The sequence below is a fragment of the Trichomonas vaginalis genome, chromosome IV (genome assembly GCF_026262505.1).
Source record: "Trichomonas vaginalis G3 chromosome IV, whole genome shotgun sequence".
Lineage (NCBI taxonomy): Eukaryota > Parabasalia > Trichomonadida > Trichomonadidae > Trichomonas > Trichomonas vaginalis.
In genome coordinates this window covers 14,280,455-14,301,649 of record NC_067206.1, presented here as the reverse complement: position 1 = coordinate 14,301,649, position 21,195 = coordinate 14,280,455, and the positions used below count along the sequence as shown (strand labels likewise).

The 21,195-nt window shown below is 32.0% G+C and overlaps 13 protein-coding genes across 13 annotated transcripts, besides 2 other annotated features; 6 read left to right on the top strand and 7 right to left on the bottom strand.

The window, feature by feature from the left end:
* Positions 1-60: 60 nt before the first annotated feature.
* On the bottom strand, positions 61-789 carry TVAGG3_0090120 (chromobox protein family; the record flags this gene model as incomplete). Its single annotated transcript, XM_001320840.1, has 1 exon — positions 293-778. One exon carries the CDS (start codon positions 776-778, stop codon positions 293-295), a length of 486 nt encoding a protein of 161 aa, XP_001320875.1.
* Positions 790-847: 58 nt separating this feature from the next.
* On the top strand, positions 848-1,177 carry TVAGG3_0090110 (sedoheptulose-7-phosphate:D-glyceraldehyde-3-phosphate glyceronetransferase protein; the record flags this gene model as incomplete). The annotated part of the gene is made up of 1 exon (XM_001320839.1): positions 848-1,177. The coding sequence occupies one exon, from the start codon at positions 848-850 to the stop codon at positions 1,175-1,177; it is 330 nt and encodes a 109-aa protein (XP_001320874.1).
* A 251-nt stretch (positions 1,178-1,428) lies between these two features.
* Positions 1,429-2,301, bottom strand: TVAGG3_0090100 (ribonuclease inhibitor domain-containing protein; the record flags this gene model as incomplete). The annotated part of the gene is made up of 1 exon (XM_001320838.1): positions 1,479-2,276. The coding sequence occupies one exon, from the start codon at positions 2,274-2,276 to the stop codon at positions 1,479-1,481; it is 798 nt and encodes a 265-aa protein (XP_001320873.1).
* Positions 2,302-3,314: 1,013 nt separating this feature from the next.
* TVAGG3_0090090 (conserved repeat domain family) lies at positions 3,315-4,523 on the bottom strand (the record flags this gene model as incomplete). The annotated part of the gene is made up of 1 exon (XM_001320837.1): positions 3,315-4,523. The coding sequence occupies one exon, from the start codon at positions 4,521-4,523 to the stop codon at positions 3,315-3,317; it is 1,209 nt and encodes a 402-aa protein (XP_001320872.1).
* Positions 4,524-4,540: 17 nt separating this feature from the next.
* Positions 4,541-5,302, bottom strand: TVAGG3_0090080 (uncharacterized protein; the record flags this gene model as incomplete). Its single annotated transcript, XM_001320836.1, has 1 exon — positions 4,541-5,302. One exon carries the CDS (start codon positions 5,300-5,302, stop codon positions 4,541-4,543), a length of 762 nt encoding a protein of 253 aa, XP_001320871.1.
* A 65-nt stretch (positions 5,303-5,367) lies between these two features.
* TVAGG3_0090070 (uncharacterized protein) lies at positions 5,368-6,177 on the bottom strand (the record flags this gene model as incomplete). The annotated part of the gene is made up of 1 exon (XM_001320835.1): positions 5,368-6,177. One exon carries the CDS (start codon positions 6,175-6,177, stop codon positions 5,368-5,370), a length of 810 nt encoding a protein of 269 aa, XP_001320870.1.
* A 695-nt stretch (positions 6,178-6,872) lies between these two features.
* Positions 6,873-8,273, bottom strand: TVAGG3_0090060 (protein ubiquitination; the record flags this gene model as incomplete). Its single annotated transcript, XM_001320834.1, has 1 exon — positions 7,054-8,193. One exon carries the CDS (start codon positions 8,191-8,193, stop codon positions 7,054-7,056), a length of 1,140 nt encoding a protein of 379 aa, XP_001320869.1.
* A 182-nt stretch (positions 8,274-8,455) lies between these two features.
* Positions 8,456-8,492: a mobile genetic element.
* Positions 8,456-8,492: a terminal%2Cinverted (terminal inverted repeat of Banshee-A3 transposon ID:TVAGG3_0090050).
* Positions 8,493-9,590: 1,098 nt separating this feature from the next.
* TVAGG3_0090040 (profilin family) lies at positions 9,591-10,204 on the top strand (the record flags this gene model as incomplete). The annotated part of the gene is made up of 1 exon (XM_001320833.1): positions 9,591-9,977. The coding sequence occupies one exon, from the start codon at positions 9,591-9,593 to the stop codon at positions 9,975-9,977; it is 387 nt and encodes a 128-aa protein (XP_001320868.1).
* A 262-nt stretch (positions 10,205-10,466) lies between these two features.
* On the top strand, positions 10,467-11,333 carry TVAGG3_0090030 (Chain A 40s Ribosomal Protein Sa; the record flags this gene model as incomplete). The annotated part of the gene is made up of 1 exon (XM_001320832.2): positions 10,480-11,250. The coding sequence occupies one exon, from the start codon at positions 10,480-10,482 to the stop codon at positions 11,248-11,250; it is 771 nt and encodes a 256-aa protein (XP_001320867.1).
* Positions 11,334-11,643: 310 nt separating this feature from the next.
* TVAGG3_0090020 (phosphoprotein phosphatase protein) lies at positions 11,644-12,858 on the bottom strand (the record flags this gene model as incomplete). The annotated part of the gene is made up of 1 exon (XM_001320831.1): positions 11,690-12,235. The coding sequence occupies one exon, from the start codon at positions 12,233-12,235 to the stop codon at positions 11,690-11,692; it is 546 nt and encodes a 181-aa protein (XP_001320866.1).
* A 911-nt stretch (positions 12,859-13,769) lies between these two features.
* Positions 13,770-15,891, top strand: TVAGG3_0090010 (uncharacterized protein; the record flags this gene model as incomplete). Its single annotated transcript, XM_001320830.1, has 1 exon — positions 13,781-15,781. One exon carries the CDS (start codon positions 13,781-13,783, stop codon positions 15,779-15,781), a length of 2,001 nt encoding a protein of 666 aa, XP_001320865.1.
* An 833-nt stretch (positions 15,892-16,724) lies between these two features.
* Positions 16,725-18,734, top strand: TVAGG3_0090000 (vault protein inter-alpha-trypsin domain-containing protein; the record flags this gene model as incomplete). The annotated part of the gene is made up of 1 exon (XM_001320829.2): positions 16,730-18,727. One exon carries the CDS (start codon positions 16,730-16,732, stop codon positions 18,725-18,727), a length of 1,998 nt encoding a protein of 665 aa, XP_001320864.1.
* Positions 18,735-19,078: 344 nt separating this feature from the next.
* On the top strand, positions 19,079-21,055 carry TVAGG3_0089990 (armadillo (ARM) repeat-containing protein family; the record flags this gene model as incomplete). Its single annotated transcript, XM_001320828.1, has 1 exon — positions 19,140-20,780. One exon carries the CDS (start codon positions 19,140-19,142, stop codon positions 20,778-20,780), a length of 1,641 nt encoding a protein of 546 aa, XP_001320863.1.
* Positions 21,056-21,195: the final 140 nt, after the last annotated feature.

The following is a 21,195-nucleotide window of genomic DNA, read 5'->3' as shown; positions in this document are numbered from 1 at the left end:
TTCTGGATAGGTGCAAGCTTTGAATATGTAAGCAATGAAAACAAGTTTAAAAAAATCAACTTGGAATATAAACACATTTTAAGATTTTTTAACATCAACTGGGAATATAAACAAATTTTAAGATAAAAGTAGGCAAGCTTTGATCTGCAAAAAAAGAATATAAAATATGATTCGAAGATTTTTCCTTTCAAACCGAGAATTTTATATTTTCATGTTGTCTTTAACCTTATTATTGTTACTGAGTCATATAATATCTATAAATATCATTATTTTCATTGAAGAAAACTTTGAATTAAAAGTTATGTTTTGCAGAATCTTGGCGAATTTTGCTTTCATAAAACTTTATAATTTTGATCGGGCATATGTGACGAAGTATACTAGATGGGATTCTCATGAGTTTTGGAAAATTCACAATCTTAACGAGAAAGATATTTTGTCCATTGATCTTTGCGATACCAATTATAGATTCTATGTCATTTTCACCACGGACTTCTGGATAAATCTGTTTAGCTATTTTATTTGTTTCAAAATTTGATAGTTCAAGTGACTCTTTAGGGAGATATTGATTCTTATAGGGTGCAGTTACTTCTGATACCGAATGAGTTGTCCAGAAATTCGTTATTGCTTCATCATCATCGAAATTTTCTTTTGGTTCCCATGTATTAAAGGCAACAGAGTAGTATTTCCATTTAATTAAATACATCCATTCTCCGTTATCTTCTAGTCTTGCATCTAAAATCTTTTCAACTTCATAAGTTCGTTTTATCACTTCTTCCATTTAAAATTTAATGAAATTAGAGTGTAAATAATTAATCATATATACATTTATAGATAATTTTAGTCATATATGAATCTTCTATCAATTCAATTAGAAAGTTATATCTACAAGGCTGCCGTCCAAGTCCCAGCCACACACACAGAAGACTTAGGCAAGTATTTCACTAATATTTACAATTACTACAAGCAATACGGCTACAAGACAGTCGTTATGTGTGCATCATTTCGTAATACAGGCGAAATCACAGAATTCGCTGGCTGCGACCGCCTTACAATCCATCCATCCCTTCTTAAGGAACTCCAGGAGTCAAATAAAGAACTTCAAAGCAAGCTCGAGTGCAAGGGTGATATGCTTCCAGAACCAACGACAGAGGCTGAAACTCACTCAAGGCATTCGTAACTTTGCAGCTGACACTGAGAATAATTGTAAGACTAATTACAGAAAATCCAGATCAGATCGCAATTCATCAAGTAGATACAAATTCAACAAGCCAATAGATCTCATATGTTTCCAGATATATAGGTCAATTGAGAAAATTCAGAGCTCCGCATGATATTTACATATAATAATTTCTATCTTAAGATCCGAACCCGAAAATTATATATTCCTGTTTAGAGATTACATAGTATTTGTTAATAGCATTTGTGTCTGGACATCCTAAAAGAGTTATTTATTGATAGGAGGAAAAAAAGAATTTAATTTATGAGTCATACATAAGAATGAAAACTGAGAATAAAGAATAAGAAAGGAAATAGTTATTATGGGCAACTGTTCGGCATTGAAGATCGTAATCGCCGAGTGCATGAGGGAATATGCAAACTATCGAATTATCAAGATCTACACTATCTTTTATTCCGAATTTTTCTGATTGATAACGTGATGTTACTTTTATCGTGACATTTGTAGGCGTTAGATGTTTATCCTCTTCAATTCTGAAAAATATATCTTTATTGCTTGATGATACACAGCAAAAATCTATCCTACTTAATAAATCCAAGCCTCTCAAAGCTTTTTCATCAATAAATCTTACGGATGGCGGAAATCTAATGTATTTGAGAAGCAAACTAAATCCAAATGCATAATTCCCAATTGTTTGGAGTTTGTCACCTCCAAATTCAATACTTTTAAGGCCATATAAATCATATAAAGAATAAGTTTCCAACGTTTTGAGGCGGCTATGCTTCTCAAATGTGATATTTTCAATATGATAGCATCTGAAGAACGCACGGTTCTTAAGGATTTCAATATTATAGCCTATCTTTACAGATAATATTTTATTACAGTAGGCAAATGAACAAGTGCCTATTTCAACAACACGCCATAGTTTATCAGAGTATGTAGTAAAGCTTGGAATAGTTAAAATGTCAGAATAATTTATATTAACAGCGTTAGGAAATGTTTCGTTGAATACTCCAGTTCCAACGCGAACTTCTCTCCGGAATACATCAACTATTGAATATGTAATATTATCATATTGAAAAACTTCATTAACACTCATCGGTTAATGCATATTTATAGCCATGTTTTTTTATGACAAAAATATCTCAAGGCTTTTATCTCTTCAGTTGTTTGTCTAAAACATTTTTCGATCTGAAGTTCTAGGGCTCAAATTTGTTTTCCGAGAATTCCAATGAGGAAATAAGAACATTTGAATATTAACCAATAATTTACTATTGAGGATATGTTTAAAAGGATGATATGTATTTCATTTTATAGAACGGCATTTCACAATTCTTCATACTAGGGATTTTGCTATTTTTTTTTGAATTTTTAAAATTCAAGATCTAATATTGGAATTTTATCTGGTTTATATGAAACACTTAAAGTAATATCGACAAAATGATCAAATCAGAAAAAAATTATATTCTTCTGTGAAATATTAAGCTAAATAATCAAACCAGAAAAAATTTTATTTGGTTTATATGAAACACTTAAAGCATTGTATGTGAATTCTGTTTAAAAAAATCGAATAAATGGGTTTTACATAGAGTGCAAAAAAATGCGCAAAAACGATTATTCTGAATTCAATCTGTACATAATTTACTATTTTTTATGGTGTCACTTTTAGTTTATATCAAAATCCTCTCAATAAGATTTTTAAAATCCGAAACTAAAAATTATCCTCTAAATCGGCAACCCTAGTTGACTGCTATTAAAAGTCAAATCCATTAGTAAAGAATAGTAAATGAGATTTAAAAAGTGATCTATATAAGGTTGTCAAAACAAAGTGCGGAAATTAAAAACCGCAGTTGAGTACTTTCTGAGGGTCTGTTCGTCAGAAAGTATACATTTTTAAACTTTCTGACACTAAAAAATTTTTGGTCCTTTCAAAGTTTTTGACAATGTCAAAAAGTATACATTGAAGTTCTCAATTTTCCTCTCAAACGGAGGTTTTTTAAAAACGCTCAATTTTTCATCGACCTTAAATCCAAATTTTAAAATTAATCTGAAAAGGTTGTTTACCTGAAATGATTAATCAAATTAGAAAAAATGAATGTAATATATCAAATAATAGTTGTTTAAATAATAAATAAAATTATTCTGGAATAATAACATGCGCAAAAATTATAAGTTCACCATTGACTCTTCCTTCTGATTTGTATTTAACTGTAAATTTGAAGTCGCCAACTTTAGTGAAGCAGAGTTTGAAATCATAAATTGATGAATCGAGGTATTTCGTCAATTCTCCATCCCAAAGGATTCCATACTTGACATCGACGAAATTATCAATGTCTAATGTGCATTTCATAACTTTCATGTTTCCGAAATCGATTCTGAGATTAAGAGGTTTATCTTTCTCAATCATTTTACATTCTTCGCCATCAGCGATGAATGAATAAGTTGGAGTAGTTCTTATTTCATCCAACTCATTCAATATTTCCTGATCAGGCATGAATTTAAGAACGACATGACCTGTTCTTCCATCAATTGTTGTCCATTGTGTATGTGTATGGTCTTTGATGTAACAAACAATGTCTGCCAATCTTGTGACTTCTTTTCTTTCCTGTGAAGTCAATCTTCTTCCATAAAGTTCTTCATAATACGCGTTTGTTGCAACAATTTCTGCTGGTGTTGCAATTTTCTTTAAATCACGTAATTTCTGTCTTGAAACTGGCAACAAACATGTAATTGTTGTTCCAGGAGTTATAACATGTGTTTGTGGTTTCGCAGACAAGAAAATCGGATTATCAACTAAATCAGCATTGTCGTCAAATGATAAATCAGCGTTCATTACTTTTCTTGATTTATTAATTATCGACATTGCCAAGAAAATGATTTTCGTGATATCCGTTCCTGCTTCAACAGAAATCTGAACAGGAAGCAAAGAAACAGCTAAAACACAAGGAGCAACTTTAATAGGAACTCTTATTGTTTTGAAGGCTTCATATCCATTATCAGCAATGGAACAACTTGTTATGATTTCGATTGTTTCCATTGATTCTTCTGCTTCCAAAACGCATTTGATGCATTCCATTCTTCCTGGCTTCAAAGGAACTTTTGCATTTGCTGTTTCTCCATTGTAAGTAACTGTAACATTGGAAATACTCACTGATCCTGTGTTTGTTACCCATACATTGAAATGTATCATTTCTCCAATGTAAAATGAACGAGTAACTAAATCAGTTCTTACACAGAATTGACCAGTTTGCGGTGCCATGCTCACTTTCAATGGTTCTTCAAGTTTCAGAGTTGTCAATGAACATAAAATTGAGCAATATACTTTTTGTATAACGAAAGGATCCATTTTGACACTGCGAACATTCAAATCAATGGTCGTATTAGTCTGTGGACGCAAAATGGCCGTTCTTCTCTCGTATCTGATGTTAGATTGCTCAGGGAAAAAGATGACAGCTGGAAGAGATCCGCAATAAGGATTATAAATATCAATGGAGAACTTGAAGGTTCATTTATGACAGCGTATAATTCGGTTTTAGTGATCGATGACTTCTTAAAGCTGTTGTAAATGAAAAGAGAATCAGATGAATTCGATTTCTTCGGACCAGTTTTAGTAGCGCTTTGGCGGACACCGAAAAGATCACTTCCTGCATTGACATTTGTAATTCTAAAGCCAAAATCTGCTTCAATTGCGTTTGGAAGAGAAATTGCGGATAATTTCTTGAAGAAAGACTTCTGGATATGGCTTGGAAGTAATGTTTGTGCACGGGAAATCATATCAATAATGAGTTTGGCAAGGATATTTGGCGAAACTTGCTGCATTTTGGTTAATTCCAAAATAATTGGAGCAGCAATTTCAACAGCCATTTTATCTCCGCAGCCACCACGATTGACAAGTCTGATTGCTTCGATCTTGAAGTTTACATTGATTTCTGGGAAAACAGAAGCAAATTGATTTGCAAAATAAGCAGCTTTTGCATATTTGTTGCTTCTAACGAGTGCTTCTAATAAAGCTGTTGCTCTAAGATGCATATCAGAGTATTTCTTGTGTTGTTGAATAATTTCAAACATTCTCGGCGCGTATTGAGTAAATCCGAGTGAAACTGCTTGTATACCAGTATCTACCATTCTGTGAGTAAGTTTTGCTTTAACGGCATAACCTCCTGAAATTGAAAGACAAAAAAGAAAATCTGTCAATGGTTCGTATTCTGGCATCCAAGGAGCGTGATTCTCTCGAAGAATTTGTTCTGTTTGACTATTCCTGGGTTCTCTACTTCAAGTAAAGCAAGAATATAATAAATTGTAGAAGCAATTACATGATTTTCTTGGAGATCGACTTGTTTAATAATGTTTGAGATAATACGAACTGTATCTGCAGGGTTTGCGGACATACAGCATGGAGCAAGCTGAATTAAAAATGATTTGTTGGATTTTGAATGTTGATGAACTTGAAAATTGACAAAATCTGGATCAAATAGAAGGAGTTTAAATGCAACGGATGCTGTAAATTGAAGAATGTTTGATCTTAAACCTTTTGCCGAATAACTTCGAAAAAAAATGTGAGTATCTTCTGTGTGATATGACGTAAGATCTTCTGTTGCATTAAAATAGACGAATCCTGTATTTAAGCGTTTTGGAATCATCTTTGCTGTAGATTCTCTAACTTCTTGAATTTTTGAGTTGGCAGCGTAATCAATAAATACTAAAGTTGCGAAAGAGGAGAAAAATGGTACTGATGTATTGTTTCGAGTTAAAATTTGACAAAGATCTAAATATTCTGAGAGTTTTTTACAGAATATGAAACGAAATCTTACATTTGATGGTTTGTCAATACTATATTTTGTACATGAAGCAGAATAATGAGGTATTGAGTTAAAATCAATTATGGCGGGCTCATCATTCAAAGATTGAATAAAATTCATCTCATCATCAGTTACTTTTCCTGCGCAAAGCACGAGGACCGGCATGCCTAGTCGCAGATCAGTATAGATGGAACGGCGCATAAGATTTTATAAATTTGAGAAGATATAAAAAAAATTTATATCAATCATCAATTTTTGAATGTATCTTTCTATTAAAGAATTTTGTTGGTTTATTCTTAAAATCATTTAAAATTGAATAGATGTTTATCGTTGAATTCAATTGAATTTTTTTATCAATGATGATCTACATGTTCGGAGATTTTGGAGTGGCGGACATTTTCAAAAAAAAAGGGACACGCCCATAAAAAGCGGCAGGTCCGTAAAGCAGAGTGAGACAGGAAAAGTGACACGCCTGTAAGAGCGCCACTAGAGGTCATTAATATTCGCAGGTTCAAAAAAAGAGAAAGTGCCATTTGTTATGAATGAGGCCATGGTTGTGCGTGGTTGGCATTCATAACATTAAGGCGGCAGTGAACTCCAATGTCTGCCGCCTTGGCTGCCCTTTGCTCTCAGGAGAACTTTCGGAAGAATAACTATGTTATTCAGCCGAAAGTTCTCTTATTACAAGGCACTGCAGGGCGCTGCAGGCCATATACGCTAAGTTTGGTTATCATTTCCCAATCAGACCACCAAACTTGAGTTATAATAATCATATATCCCTGTGCATTGTAAATATTTTTATCAAAGGAATCGTATTAATGGCAATCCAGGCATCTTTAGAGCAAATGAAGAAACTGTAATTTATTATAATATCTTTTAAGAAATTCGATGTCGTCAAAAAAAGGAAATAAAATGTTTATAATATTTTATGCATTGGTGATGGTATAATTATGTTGTATTCAGATTCAATACCAAATCCCTGATCTTTTGATCATGTGTATCTGTATTTGCTCCTACAGAAATCAGATATTTAGCTACCTCACGATGATTGTTAAGTAATGCCATATGAAGTGGAGTCTATCCATTATTATTCTTTGCTTCTTTATCAGCTCCAACAGAGATAAGATATTTAACAACTTCAAGATGACCTTTATATGATGCATAAATGAGTGGAGTAGATCCACCATTATCCTTTGCTTCTTTATCAGCTCCAACAGAGATAAGATATTTAACAACTTCAAGATGACCTTTATATGATGCATAAATGAGTGGAGTAGATCCAAGATTATTCTTTGCTTCTTTATCAGCTCCAACAGAGATAAGATATTTAACAACTTCAAGATGACCTTTATATGATGCCCAAATGAGTGGAGTCCCTCCACCATTATCCTTTGCTTCTTTATCAGCTCCAACAGAGATAAGATATTTAACAACTTCAAGATGACCTTTATATGATGCATAAATGAGTGGAGTCCCTCCACCATTATCCTTTGTTTCTTTATCAGCACCAACAGAGATAAGATATTTAACAACTTCAAGATGACCTTTTTCTGATGCACAAATGAGTGGTGTATGTCCTTTTTCATTTCTTGTTTCTAATTTGCAGCCACATTCAATAAGATTTTTAACAAGTCTGGTATTTCCATTTAATGATGCTATATGTAGTATATTATTACCATTAATAATTTTCTCAGAGAGTCCTTCTTCGCATGCTTTTGAAATCATTTTTTGATTTCCACTTTCTGAAAGCTCATCAAAGAATTCATAGATACTTTCCATATCGTTTGATTTTTTGAGCTCTTCAATCTTAGAAAGTATTTGAATTGCTGTATGTTCTTCTCTACTGCTTTCAAGAAGATTTTGGATTCGATTTTCAAGAATGACAAATTCTTTTTCTTTTTGATCTAAAAAGTATATAAGTCCATCAAATATTCTTAAATCCATGTATTTTCTAACAGATTTAAGTGTCGAAATTGCATCTTGAAAATTGTTGATAGAAACGCTTGCATCATGAGTATATTCGTATAATTTACTTGCTTCAAATGTAGTTGATGATTGTTCAAGAAGTCGAATGAAGTTATTTGAGGTCAAATTTGCAAGTTTTAAGATGGTCTTGATGTCTTCTGGCTCGAAAACATGAAAGAGCTTCCCATCTTCAAGATAGTCTTCAATGTGAGCTGCTATGTATTCGAAATTTTGAGTGATGCCACTACTCATTTCGTAATTTTCAAAAATAAGTCGGAATTTTCCACTTTATGCAGATATTATCATAAATTCATATTAATATTGGATTACCAATTAATTAATTAATTGGTGAAAAATGTTGGTAAAATTTTATAAAAATTAAACTGAATAAATTTGTATGCAAAAAATAGATGTATAGATGATTACATCACGAACAAGCATTATAATATATTTTAAAATTCAAAAAAAATGAAAAATCATTTTTTAATCATGAATTTATACTTATTTGCTTGTGTAATAAACAGAAATTCATCAAAAGTGACAGCTCTCAATTTTTTGACATTTGTAAATTCTAAATTGAATGAGAAAAATGAAATAATACTAAGCATAATACAATATTCTAGATTTAATTATAATTAGGAAAAAGTTAGTTTTGAGAGTACTTTTCATAGGCATATAGAATGAAATCTTCTGAAAAATAATATCACATAAACTCATATTATTTTCTAATATATAACTATTTTATATAAAAATGATATTTATTTTAAATATATAAGATCCTTATATAAAATATAAATATTTTATCGTTTTATTTTCTTGTTTTAGAAATGTTTTTTATTGAAAAATCAATAAAACTAACTCCAAAATAAAATTTTTGATTTAAAGACACTATGATGACACCAGGCAAATCTTCCAAGACACCTATCGTCGGGACTCTAACAACCCTACTTGAAAATTAATAAAATGGAATATTTTTTGGAAAAATCGGAATCTATGGTTAATCGCAATAATACATTTTATTTATATTTTCATAAGAAAAGTTCATTCAAAGTCACATTTTGTATTTTAATGATTTCATTTCTTCCAGAAAAAACTATATAATCACGAAATATATATTTTTCATTCAATGCATATGCACTGCATCAACTAAGATACAGGATAGTTAAGAAAATTTTCTCGACGCCATAGGATGAATTGGAGGGTGTGAGATACTATTACATGCAATAGTACTCATACCCTCCAATTCCCAGCCAAAATGGCTAAAAACTATAGTCTGCGAGGTACATAGATAGAATCAGTACCTCACAGACTATAGTTTTGGATATGGCGTCGAGAAATTTTGGTGAAATGTCGTCGCATTTCACCAAAATTTTCTCGACGCCATAGGATGAATTGGAGGGTGTGAGATACTATTACATGCAATAGTACTCACACCCTCCAATTCCCAGCCAAAATGGCTAAAAATTCCTTTTTTTATGCTCAAAATGAGATATTAGAAAACTTTTTTATGCATCCAAATATAAATGTACCTCGCAGACCATAGGGTTTTTTAATGACAGATATTAGATAGCACTTTTCCTAAAATCCCTTTTCGGTATGAGATAGATTTAAGACTTGAGTTTATTTTTGATGCATAAAAAAGTGACAAAATGGAAAACATCCTAAATGAGATGATTGGAAAATGCGCAGGCGCTGCAATTTTCAGTCACACAGGTATTGTATGGTATACTACACCAGGTTTTTATACAAATACTAACGAATTCAGAAATTTTGCTAATGTATTCGTTCCAAATAGTAAATGCGTTTATGATGGAATTAGTTTTCAGAATCAAGTATACTTAACTCTTAGTTTATCTGATGATATTTACATTGGAACTACAAATACAAGTTTCGCTATTATGTGCAAATGCAAAGAATGCATAGTGTTTGCATATGATGAGAATAAAATTACTTTCGATAGACTAAAACAAGCTACAGTTCAATTAGCTCAAAAAATTAAAGAAAATAACCTTGATAGCCAAGATCTTGGTAAATAATAGAGATTTTTTACAGGCAATTAATATCATACATCATCTAACATGTAAATTTGTTTTTTATGACGCTCTTTTTTGTTTATGAATAAAAATATCTTTCAAATTTTATAGATTTTCTAATAATCTTATACTATTTTCGAAAGCATGAGACATTTGTTATATTCACAATAGTAATATAACTGCGGCATAAGGGATGACAACCTTATAAAGAATAGAATCATGCATTCGAAGTCATACATATGATTTTAGAAAAATTTTACCAAGAAAAAAAAATCTATGATTAATCTCAATAATACATTTTATTTATATTTTCATTAGAAAAGTTCATTCAAAATCACATTTTGTATTTTAATGATTTCATTTCTTCCAGAAAAAATTATATAATCACGAAATATATATTTTTCATTCAATGCATATGCACTGCATCAACTAAGATACAGGTTGGTTAAGAAAATTTTTTCATGGCCATGCTTGAAATTGAAAGAGTGTGTTCGGACCTTTCGTAATGACAACTGCTGCTAATGCTGATCGCGAAGCCGTGATCAAGATGATGCTTGCTGCTAAGGTTTACCTCGGCTCCACAAACCTCTCCTTCGGAATGAAGCCATACGTCTTCACATGCAGAAAGGATGGCACACACGTCATCAACCTCGCCATGACATACGAGAAGATCAAGCTTGCTGCTCGTATGATCTACGCAGTCGAAGAGCCAAAGGATGTTCTTGCCATTTCCACAAAGTCCTTCGGTACACGCGCTGTCCACAAATTCGCTGAATTCCTCGGCGCTAACTACGTTGAGCAGCGTTTCACACCAGGTCTCTTCACAAACTATTCCATCAAGAACTTCTGCGAACCACGCCTCATGATCGTCTGCGATCCAAACACAGACTCCCAGGCCGTTCACGAAGCCGCCTACGCTAACATCCCATGCATTGCTCTTTGCGATACAGATGCTCACCTCGACTACGTCGACTGCGTCATCCCATGCAACACAAAGAACAAAAACTCCATGGGTCTCGTCATGTGGCTCCTTACACGTGAAGTCCTCCGCCTCCGTGGTGCTCTTACACGCACACAGGAGTGGTCTGTCCTTCCAGATCTCTTCTTCTACCGTGATGCCGCTGATGAAGCCAAGATCGCTGAGGCTCTCGAGGCTGAAGGCGAAGAAACAGTCTCTGAAGAAGGCGCTATCATCAACGCCGCTGTTCCAAAGGCTGAAATCAAGGCTGGTGCCACAAACGAAGAATGGGAGAACAAGCAGGAGTGGGATGCCTAAACATCATACATCTTAATAAAATTATCTCTAAACATTATTTATTTTAATAAATTAAAATACAAAAATCTAAATTAATACTTTCGTCTACATTGATAAACGTTTTTGCTAATCTCTAAAAAATGTCTACTTATCATTAATTTTGACGGATTTAACAGATTTAATTTTTCAATTCAAGCCGAAAACAGTTAAATTGTTATCAAGATTGAATCGATAGGACAAAATATTATGACTTCAATAGCAGCTATCGTTTAGAAATCTATAATAAAAAATGAAGATTTTCCAAATATATTCATTTCTAAATTGATTGTCAAAACAGAAACGATAAACGTTATGATAAATCGATACCAATATACCATTTTATAAAAAATTCATATAATAATACAACATGATATAAAAATGTTTAAACAAAGAAATTCTAATAGAATAACAATAAAAATAATTACTTTCCTAGCAGCAATTGTCTTGTTTTCATGATTGAAGTTGCCTGAACTTCAGATCCGTGTCTTGGCCTTGCCGTGTTTTCATTTCTAACTTTAGTAGTTCTCTTCAAGTTCGTCATTCTAGGAATAATAGTACTATTCACGTTAACTGTGGCCATGTTTAGTTTAGGGAAGGGATTTTGTTTTACAGGCTGCATTCTTGAAGGAGTATCCAATCCTGGGTAAACAGCTGATGATATTTCGCCTGTTGCTGTTATCATTAATATCGCAGAAGAACTTGAAAATGCAGTTGTATAATTTGAAGCAGAAAATACAGTAATACACTTCCCATCGAACATTGATTCGTAACCATCTACAAATAAGTGTCCTCTGATTAATCCTTTCAATTTATTTTTTTCTAAAAAAGATTCAAGAGCTGTTTGATTAAAATAGTAACCATGCCCTCTCGGAGAGTTTAAATATTCGATTTTCTGTTCTGGCTTTGGATCACTCCAAACAATTCCTTCGACAATATCTGTTGCAGTAAGAATTGGCCTTCTGAGCATTTATATCTGTTCTACTGTCTTCAACGATGGAGAAATTCCACCATGTAAGCATAAATAATCGCCTACTTTCGCTGCTAGCGGAAGATAGGAAAATAATGTAAAGAATTTATTGTAAATTTCTTGATGCTGTATGTACATTTGTGCTAATTCTTCTGCAAAATCATTTTTTTTGCTTCATTGGTATAAATTCATGATTGCCTCTGATTATAAAAATATTATACGGAAAAAGAATTTTGAGAATAATAACTAATGTAACTAATTCTGTTGAATAAACTCCTCTATCGACGAAGTCTCCTAAAAATAAATAATTTGATTCAGGAGGAAGGCCATTTTTTTGAAAGATTCTATACAAATCAAATAAGTGACCGTGCAAATCTCCTACAATATGTACAGGGCCTTTTACATTCATGAGTATTGGATCATGAGCAACAACACTGACTCCATAATCGAGAATTTTAATCATGATATCTGAGCTAATAAAAGGAGGTTGATATTTTTGCTCACCGTTCGCATATACTTCTGCTGGATATGACATCAAGTTAATGTGGTCTTGATATAAAGATTGCAACAAGGGACCAAAAGAATTCATGATATTTTTTTTAAAAAAAATCAATCAAATAAAATTGTTAGAAAGCAAATTGAGAACTGTAATTAATTTTGCAAATTACCTCAGACTTTTCAGAGGATTGAGTTGCCACTCAATCCTCTGAAATAGTCTGTGGTAATTTTTAGTCTCTACACTATTTCAATATAAGCTCCATTTTTAAACAGTTTTTAAAAATCGAGCATTGAAAAGCGTGATGAGACTTTATTTTTGATTTTTGCACCACCATATTGTTTCAATTAATATAAAAATATTTTTGAAATTGATATAAAATTGTGAGGATTTTTTATCGTGTGATTTATCTGTTATAATATGTTATTCACATAATTTCATGAAATACACTTTTGAATTCTAATTGATTTGAATTTGTGAGGGAAACAAAATTTTGATAATATTATCATCACAATGTATTCTAGAGTAATGTAAAAACTTTAACAATTGTCACTTTTGGGAAAACCTCTTTGTTCACGCTCTTTTTTGAGAATGGACCGAAGATTTTTTGAATTTTAAATTTGAACTCCCTTCTTAATGGAAATAATGTATCATAAGCTGGTGAGTAGATCGATAAAGGTTTATATGAATCAATTAATTTAATCTTTGCATGACAGTAGCTGCCTGTATATAGATTGCATATCGTCATTGCAACAACATGCCTGTATATAGATAGTTTATATACTTTGTATCTTTGAATCGTGTATATCATAGGAATTTCATTGAATATTGTGTGAATTTTAAGAATTACGCAATTAAATTTAAATAACATTCACTATATCTGTTCTTACCCATTAACGAAAATCAATAAAACCCAGAAATTATAATTCACCTTTTTGAAATCTATATCATATGATGAATTTTATTGAAATATATAGTTAATAGCATTAGGTATGTATAAATCCTCATTAAAAATGGAAAATAAATGTTGGCAGAAATAAAAATAATAAATGAATCCACAAGCTCATCCTTTCATTGGTCAAAAGTTTATTGATCCTTATCTTCTTGCAAATGATGGTGAGTACTCTGTGGTAGTTAACAAATCACAAACAATTTATGTCTATCAAAACTCATTGATAATTCAAGAGAAGAAATTCCAAAATCGTATTCCCATTACAAAGCTTGCACTTAGAGCATTCGAAATGACCTTAGCTATTTTTGTCAATCAAACACCTGAAGTCATTTTATTACAAGATAATGTTTTTACTACACTTAGATTGCCAATTTTCATAAATGCAAAGCATGTAGGTATCAAAAATAGTGATATTGCCATTATTGGTGATGATCATAACGTTTATTCTTGGGATATAATGAATCATTTATGCAAATTAATATTTACTAGTCAGAATCCAATAGTAGCAATGCAAACATCTACAGATACAATATTTATTCTCACTGAAGAATCATTCGTTGTCGTTTCAGAAAAATATCCAATGTTATCAATTTCTTTACCAGCTTCAAAAGACGCAAAACTTGTATCATCAGCAGATTTAAGAGCGTTCTTTGTTATCGGAAAAGAGGATTATCTTACATTACTCGTTGATCCTCACGAAATTACAATGAGACCTCGAATTTCAATACCAGAGAACTGTATCAGCTTTGCTCCGTTAGGTTATAGTGGCAAGACTGTATACGGAATTTTCAAAGGCGACAATTCAAAAACAAAATTTAGAGTTCATAATTTTGGCAGAAACGAATGGGAGCCTCCACATGATTTCCCACCTGTATCCGTCATGTGTCCATCATTTAGCTACGCCATGGCCTGCGGGCCTCAGTTTTTGTTGGTAATTCATCAATTGCCAGAACTTATCGATAAAATTACTCAGCCAAAGGTCGACATTATCAATGCATTGTCGTCAATTGGTAATTCTAGCGAACGAGAAATCTTCGATGTTCTTTTATTAAATTTCGGTTTATTAAACCTTGGTGCAAAGCTAAAACCAGGTAACTCCCAATGCGATAGACTTGTTCCACTAGTTCTTGACGAACTCTGGCGTCGCCAGCTCTTTTCCCAATGGAGTTCAATCGCATTAAAGTGGCCTGAGCATTTAAGTACTCAGGAATCGGCCAAATGCGTCATGGAAATTTCCAGTAACAAAGGTGTCCCGTTAGTACCATTCGCAAAGATCCTGGAAGCCAGTGGAAACAAAAAAGAATCATTTTTATTATATCTTAAAGCAAAAGTGGCAAAAAATGTCCTCGAACTACTTCCCTTTGCCGAAGAAAACGCTACGAAACACATTCCTGAGCTTGTTGACATCGTAAGAGATTCATTCAAAAAAGGTGACGAAGATACGGCCAATAAGATCATAATGTTCTTTTGTGAGAATGATATAACAATTCCGCCGGAAGAAGTCCTCAGTTCTACGAAATTTGACTGGAAATTTATTAAAATTTATTATAAAACTTTTGACAGACCGCCACAATGCGTCATAGAAGCATATATTACAGGTCTTGCAATTAATGAGTCATCGAATCTCATGAATTTCATCCAAGGAAACCAGAAAATTGACAAAAGTTCAATTGCGCAAAAACTTCTAAGGTTAGGATGCTTAAACGAAGCTGCTTATTTAATGAAAATCGTAGACAAAGAGAAATACATTGAATTCATGATCTACAGAGAACAATGGGATGAATTAATTAATTTCCTCAAAAGTGACAGAGATTTAATTCCATTTTCCATCAAAATCGTTAGTTATGATTCATTGTATTTCAAAGAGTTTTGTTCACGTGCGACTGATTTAGAGATTGTCTACTCAGACATCATCAAACACATTCCTCCTGAATGTCCTGCAGCAAATCTCGCTGATGGATTCGCAATTTTGGCTTGCGAAACTGCTTCTTCAACTCATGTCCTCAAATCCAAAGTTAATTTGTCTAATGATGAAGTGTTCAACATCCTCAAAAGCAGAATTAAATTCTATAAGAATCCAAAAGTTGTTACTCTTTAAATTATATTTTTTATTGTTGTAAAAAATTATTTATTGTTGTCTAATTTTTTTTTATTTTCACACCCATCTGACATTCATTCTTTGAATTATGTTTTATATCATAATCATTGCATCCTTCTGACATTCATTCTGTGAAGGGATCCTATTTACTGTTTGCTAAATCTTTATCATGAAGGGATTTCACTGGGCGGGAAAATTGCAAGAGCTCAGAAAGGCAATTTTCCTGAAGTTGAATTACCGGCTCTTCATCCACAATTCGAATCATTTCATGTTCGAAGGGATTTTTTCCCCCAGAAAGACGATTAATGTCAATTGAATTCTAAACTGGTGGACAAAAGGCGTAAGTATTCAATTTTGATGAAATAAGAAAAAACTCTTTATAATCTTACAGATTAGATCATTATTTCTATGTAACTCATACCCCGTTCTATGAGTTGACTTTTGCTAAAGTTACACATTCGCAATAGAAAACTGTTTTTTATTCCATGGTATTATTTTGTTGTTACAACTATGAGGATAATGTAACATTACTCTCATAGATAAAACTCCTGTATAACCTTTTTTCAAATTTCAGACAATTAAATTCTTAACCTAAGAGGAAAATTTTCTGATAGATATAATCTGTTTTGCATGTTAATGTTAAATGTAAAATAAAAATAGCCGGGACAAGGCGTAAGTGGAATGTGATATGAAATTGTGAGAGCCTCATAGAATATTTTGACTACTTTCTCTCAATTTTAAATTTTACTTACGCCTTTTGTCCCGCAGTTTACTTTTTTTTACCATTCTCTCAACTTTTTTATTAAAACATTATGTATTCTATAATCGGGAAAATTAAATCTATTTGTATTTAGCCAGAATACTTTTGAGAAAATTTTTTGTGGTAAATTTATAAATTCAATAAAAATTGACACTTGCAAATTTCACTTCATTTTGTTTAGAGAAACAATGTTGGGTAAATTCATAACAAGATATTCATATGAAGAAGTAAATTTTGAATCTCTTCATATAGAAGGTTTTCAGTACAATACATTTTTAACTTTCAAAATTAAACAGGTTTTAATAAGTTCTTCAAGATCAGAAGTTGGATATATATTTCCAAACGAAAATAATGCAGCTATTTCAGATATACTTTTTGTTATTGGGGATAAACAAATTAGACCTCAACTTAGAAAATCAGAAGAAGCAGCAAAAGAATACCAGGAGTCAAAAGAAAAAGGATATTTGTCATTAATTGGATCTGATTCTTCAGGAAATGAAATTTATTTCTTTTTCGGAAATTTGCCGATTGGTACAAGAATTGAAATAAGTTATACCATCTCATATTTGGCAGAAATCAATAACAAAGGGTATTTCTTCAGATTTCCTATTGCTTCAAAAGATCAAATTGATTATAATACAACATTGCCAAATTCAATTTCATTTAAGATTAACATCAAAACAGATAAAAATATAAGTGAAATTGAAGGAAATGAAACCGCAATTATCAATTTAATTGATAATCATAACGCAATTGTTAATCTTGACGAATTTGAACCTGCAATTTTTGTCCAAACATTGATAAGCGACCAAGATAAAAGCACAGCTGTTTCAAGCGATGATTATATAGCAGTTTCTGCATATAAGGAATTTAGCACAAAATCAAATGGTTATGAATGCAAGGCAGATTATTTCTTTGTCATTGATTGTTCTGGTTCAATGGAAGGCAAAAGAATTCAAAAAGCAGTCAAATGCCTTCATCTTATGTTGCAATCTCTTCCTATGAAGTGCAGATTCTCAATATTTTGTTTTGGAACCGAATTCAAACAAATAATGCCAATTGCTGAATATAACAACGAAAATGTTTTGCTTGCTATGAATATGATTAAAAACATTCAAGCAGATATGTATGGAACAAATATATACGATCCATTGAAATGTATTTTCTCATTAGAAGGAATGACAAAGAAAATCTTCCTCTTAACAGATGGTGAGGTAAATAATGCTGAAGAAATTTTAAATTTAGCTGAAGAAAATAAAAAATTCGGAAACATTTACACTGTCGGAATTGGATCTGGTGCAGATCAATGTCTAATTAGAGATCTTGCTGAGATAACAGATGGAAAATGGACATATGTTTTGGATAATGAAAATTTCGACCAAAAATTAATTTCCTTATTATCTTCATCTCTTGAGGATAACTCAGTCGAAACGACAATACATGCAAATGAAACAATTGCTGAGACAATTCCATCACATCCATATCCTTTAAAGTCGAATGTCTCACAAAATTATTTCATTAAAGCACCATTTTGCGAAAATATATTGATCAGTGCCGAAGAGTTTGATCTGCTTATTCCTGTAATGAAAATCGAAGATGGAATTGGAATGAAAAGCATATTTACAAAGATGGTAATTCATGAGTATGAAAGATACTTGAAAACTCATAATGACGAAAAAATGAAACAAAAATGCATTGATCTTTCGATATCAACTGGAATACCTTGTAAATATACACATTACATTGGTTCTATTCCAGAATGCGTTGTAGATCTTGTTCAACAATTCTGGAAGGATCAAGAAGGAGTAATGTATAGTGAACTGCCAACTGATGAAGATTATGAAAGGATGCAAGATACATTCGTTAATGAACAACTGATTCAAGATGAAAAACTAAATCAAGTTCCAATAATTGGAGATTTTGTTGATGATCAAGATGAAATCGAAAAACAAAACATTGATGGATCATGGGATACATTTGATAAAATGGATTCAGAGATTAAAGGAAAGTATGGTGAAAAAGTTGCTGCTACTGTTGCAGCAATCATTTATATTTACATTAATCGCAAATCACAAATTGATGCGCTATCATTGGTTCTCAAGAAGGCTTATTTCTTCTTAAAGAAAGAAGTAAAGGACATTAACTGGGAAGAATTCATTAAAAATAAGCTTGAGAATCAAATTTAATAAGTAGATATAAAAACTAAAGATTTATTATTTTTGGTATATTATACAGTATTTAACTACTTATAATAAGGAAGTCAATTTGGAAAATTGTTTTCACTTTAGGAGAATATAATTTTCCATTTGGAAAATTTAAAAAGTGAGACGCGCAGGATTCGAACTTTTTTAAAAGTTGATTTAAATGAATTTTAGTGTGGAATATAAGGATAATATCATATTTGATATGAAATAACTGATTATTTTTCACCATTTTTCTATTAATTTCCTCAAATGTCAATTTTCCATATATTCAAGGTATGCTAATATGTATCATAATATATGCTAATACACGAATTTGCGTGGAATGTTGTCGTTGGATATTTCAAGATACAAGATTCAAAGTTTTTAAAAAAGTGACAAGAAATTTTATATAAAAATGTCGATTTTAGGAATTTTTGGTTCATCATCAGATACTGAGCAGGCAACTAAACTGATAAATGGGATCACTGCCTATAATGTTGACACTGGATGCAATAATTTAGGGAATTTATTAACGACATCTCAAGAAATTAATAGAAAAACTTTAATTCCATTATTACAGCATGCATTAAATTTCTTAAAATCAAATAACTCTGAAGCATCGTCAGCAATTTTCTATTTATTTATTCGTACCGAAAATAATTATCTAAAAGCAGGTGATTTAAAGAATATTATTATGTATACAAGTCAAAATCAAAGTGTTTACGATACGGTTGCATTTCCTACTCTTCTAGATCTATGTTCGCGCGTTGTAGTAACGAAAGAAGATTTATCTGAGTTAATAGAGAATACAATGGACTTAGTCTCGTTTGCGTCACATGCATCTAATCAATCAGTATTCAGATTCATATCAAAAGTTGTTTCTTTGGACCCATCTCTTCGAGTTCCTTTTGTTTTTGCAGGATTGATTGAACAAATTATACCATCAATCATATCAGATAAATCAGGAGCAAGGATGCTTGCTTCTCTCATATCAGATGTCCAGTCTCGTCAATATTTTTTCCAAATGGGACATATTCCTACATTAATAACAGCATTCTTCGATTCTTCGATGTCAACACATATAAGAGGTGTTTTTAGAGCACTTCTATCACCAGATGACCTTACAAATCTTCATTCTTTACAATCATTTTTATTTAGTCGAGATTTTCCACGCCAATTACTATTTAATATATTCCACGGTGATATATCAGATGAATCAGCCTCAAATGCAGCAATAGTTTTAGGAGATTGCCTTCAATATTATCCTTTGCAAAATATTCCATTCAAAATGTCTGAATTTCTAGAAACAGCAGCGGCAAAACCTTCTCTAAGGATCCCCCTACTCTATGTCTTGGAATCTTTCGCTATTGCTAATAAAGATTTGATGCCAAGTCCATTAGAAATTCTGAAGTTTACAAAACTTCACTCTGACATTTTTTTCGAATTATTTTGTATTTACTTGTGTCATTCGCCAGACACTAAATACAGCGAAATAACATTTTCCCAGTACGAAAACCTCACAGGAAGGCAACTATCCCAAGCAATCATCACTGCAACAGAATTTCATTGCGAATTTCCAAATTCTGAGGTTCTTTCTCAGAGTTTGGAGAATGAGTGTGTTGCACAACTTGCTTCCATCAACAGATTAGTCACAAGAAAGTTTAATGAAAAAGATCGAAATTTATTAGTCCAAAATGCCGTTAATTTCTTCTCAATGCAACATGAAATTAACTCTGGTACATACTTACCCTTGTTTTTCCCTCGGGAGTTCATAGACTGGGGAAAATCAGAATTTTCCGAAATTGGACTGTCAAGATGGATGCACAGCGCCACGCAATATGAAATATCTGATGTAACAGATGTTTACGACCGAATTCCTGATAGTTCTTCAGTAACTGTCATTGAAATGTCGAAAATGACAAATGAAGTCAGGAAAAACAACGAAAAATTGCGAAAAACTAAAGAAAGACTCATCAAAGAGGCTGAAGAATCTGAAATGATGAGAGGTGAAGCAGAACTCGATTTAATCGAAGCAAAATGTCGTGCAAAGTTATAACTTTATAAATTGTTATGTTTTTTTTTTGTTTATCTCCATAAGCGACATTCGCACCATACAAAATAAGAAATTCAGCAGTTTCTTTACTATTAAATCATGCTGCAGTATGAAGTGGTTTGTCCATTATTAGTTTTATCATTGACATTCACTCCAAGTGAAAGGAAGTATTCGATAAGGGATGGAAAATTAAACTTCGATGAATCAACAAAGCATTTATTAATATCATTAATTTGATCAATATAAACGAAATGAAATTTGATCAATTTTTTAACACCAATCCAAAACTGGAAATCACCATTCTAAAACGATTGATTTTTTGTAGAGTTACTAATTTGGATGGTGATTTCCAGTTTTGGATTTTAAAAATCTTCCTGCCGACTAAAAGGATACGTGATAATTATTGTTTTTCATGTAA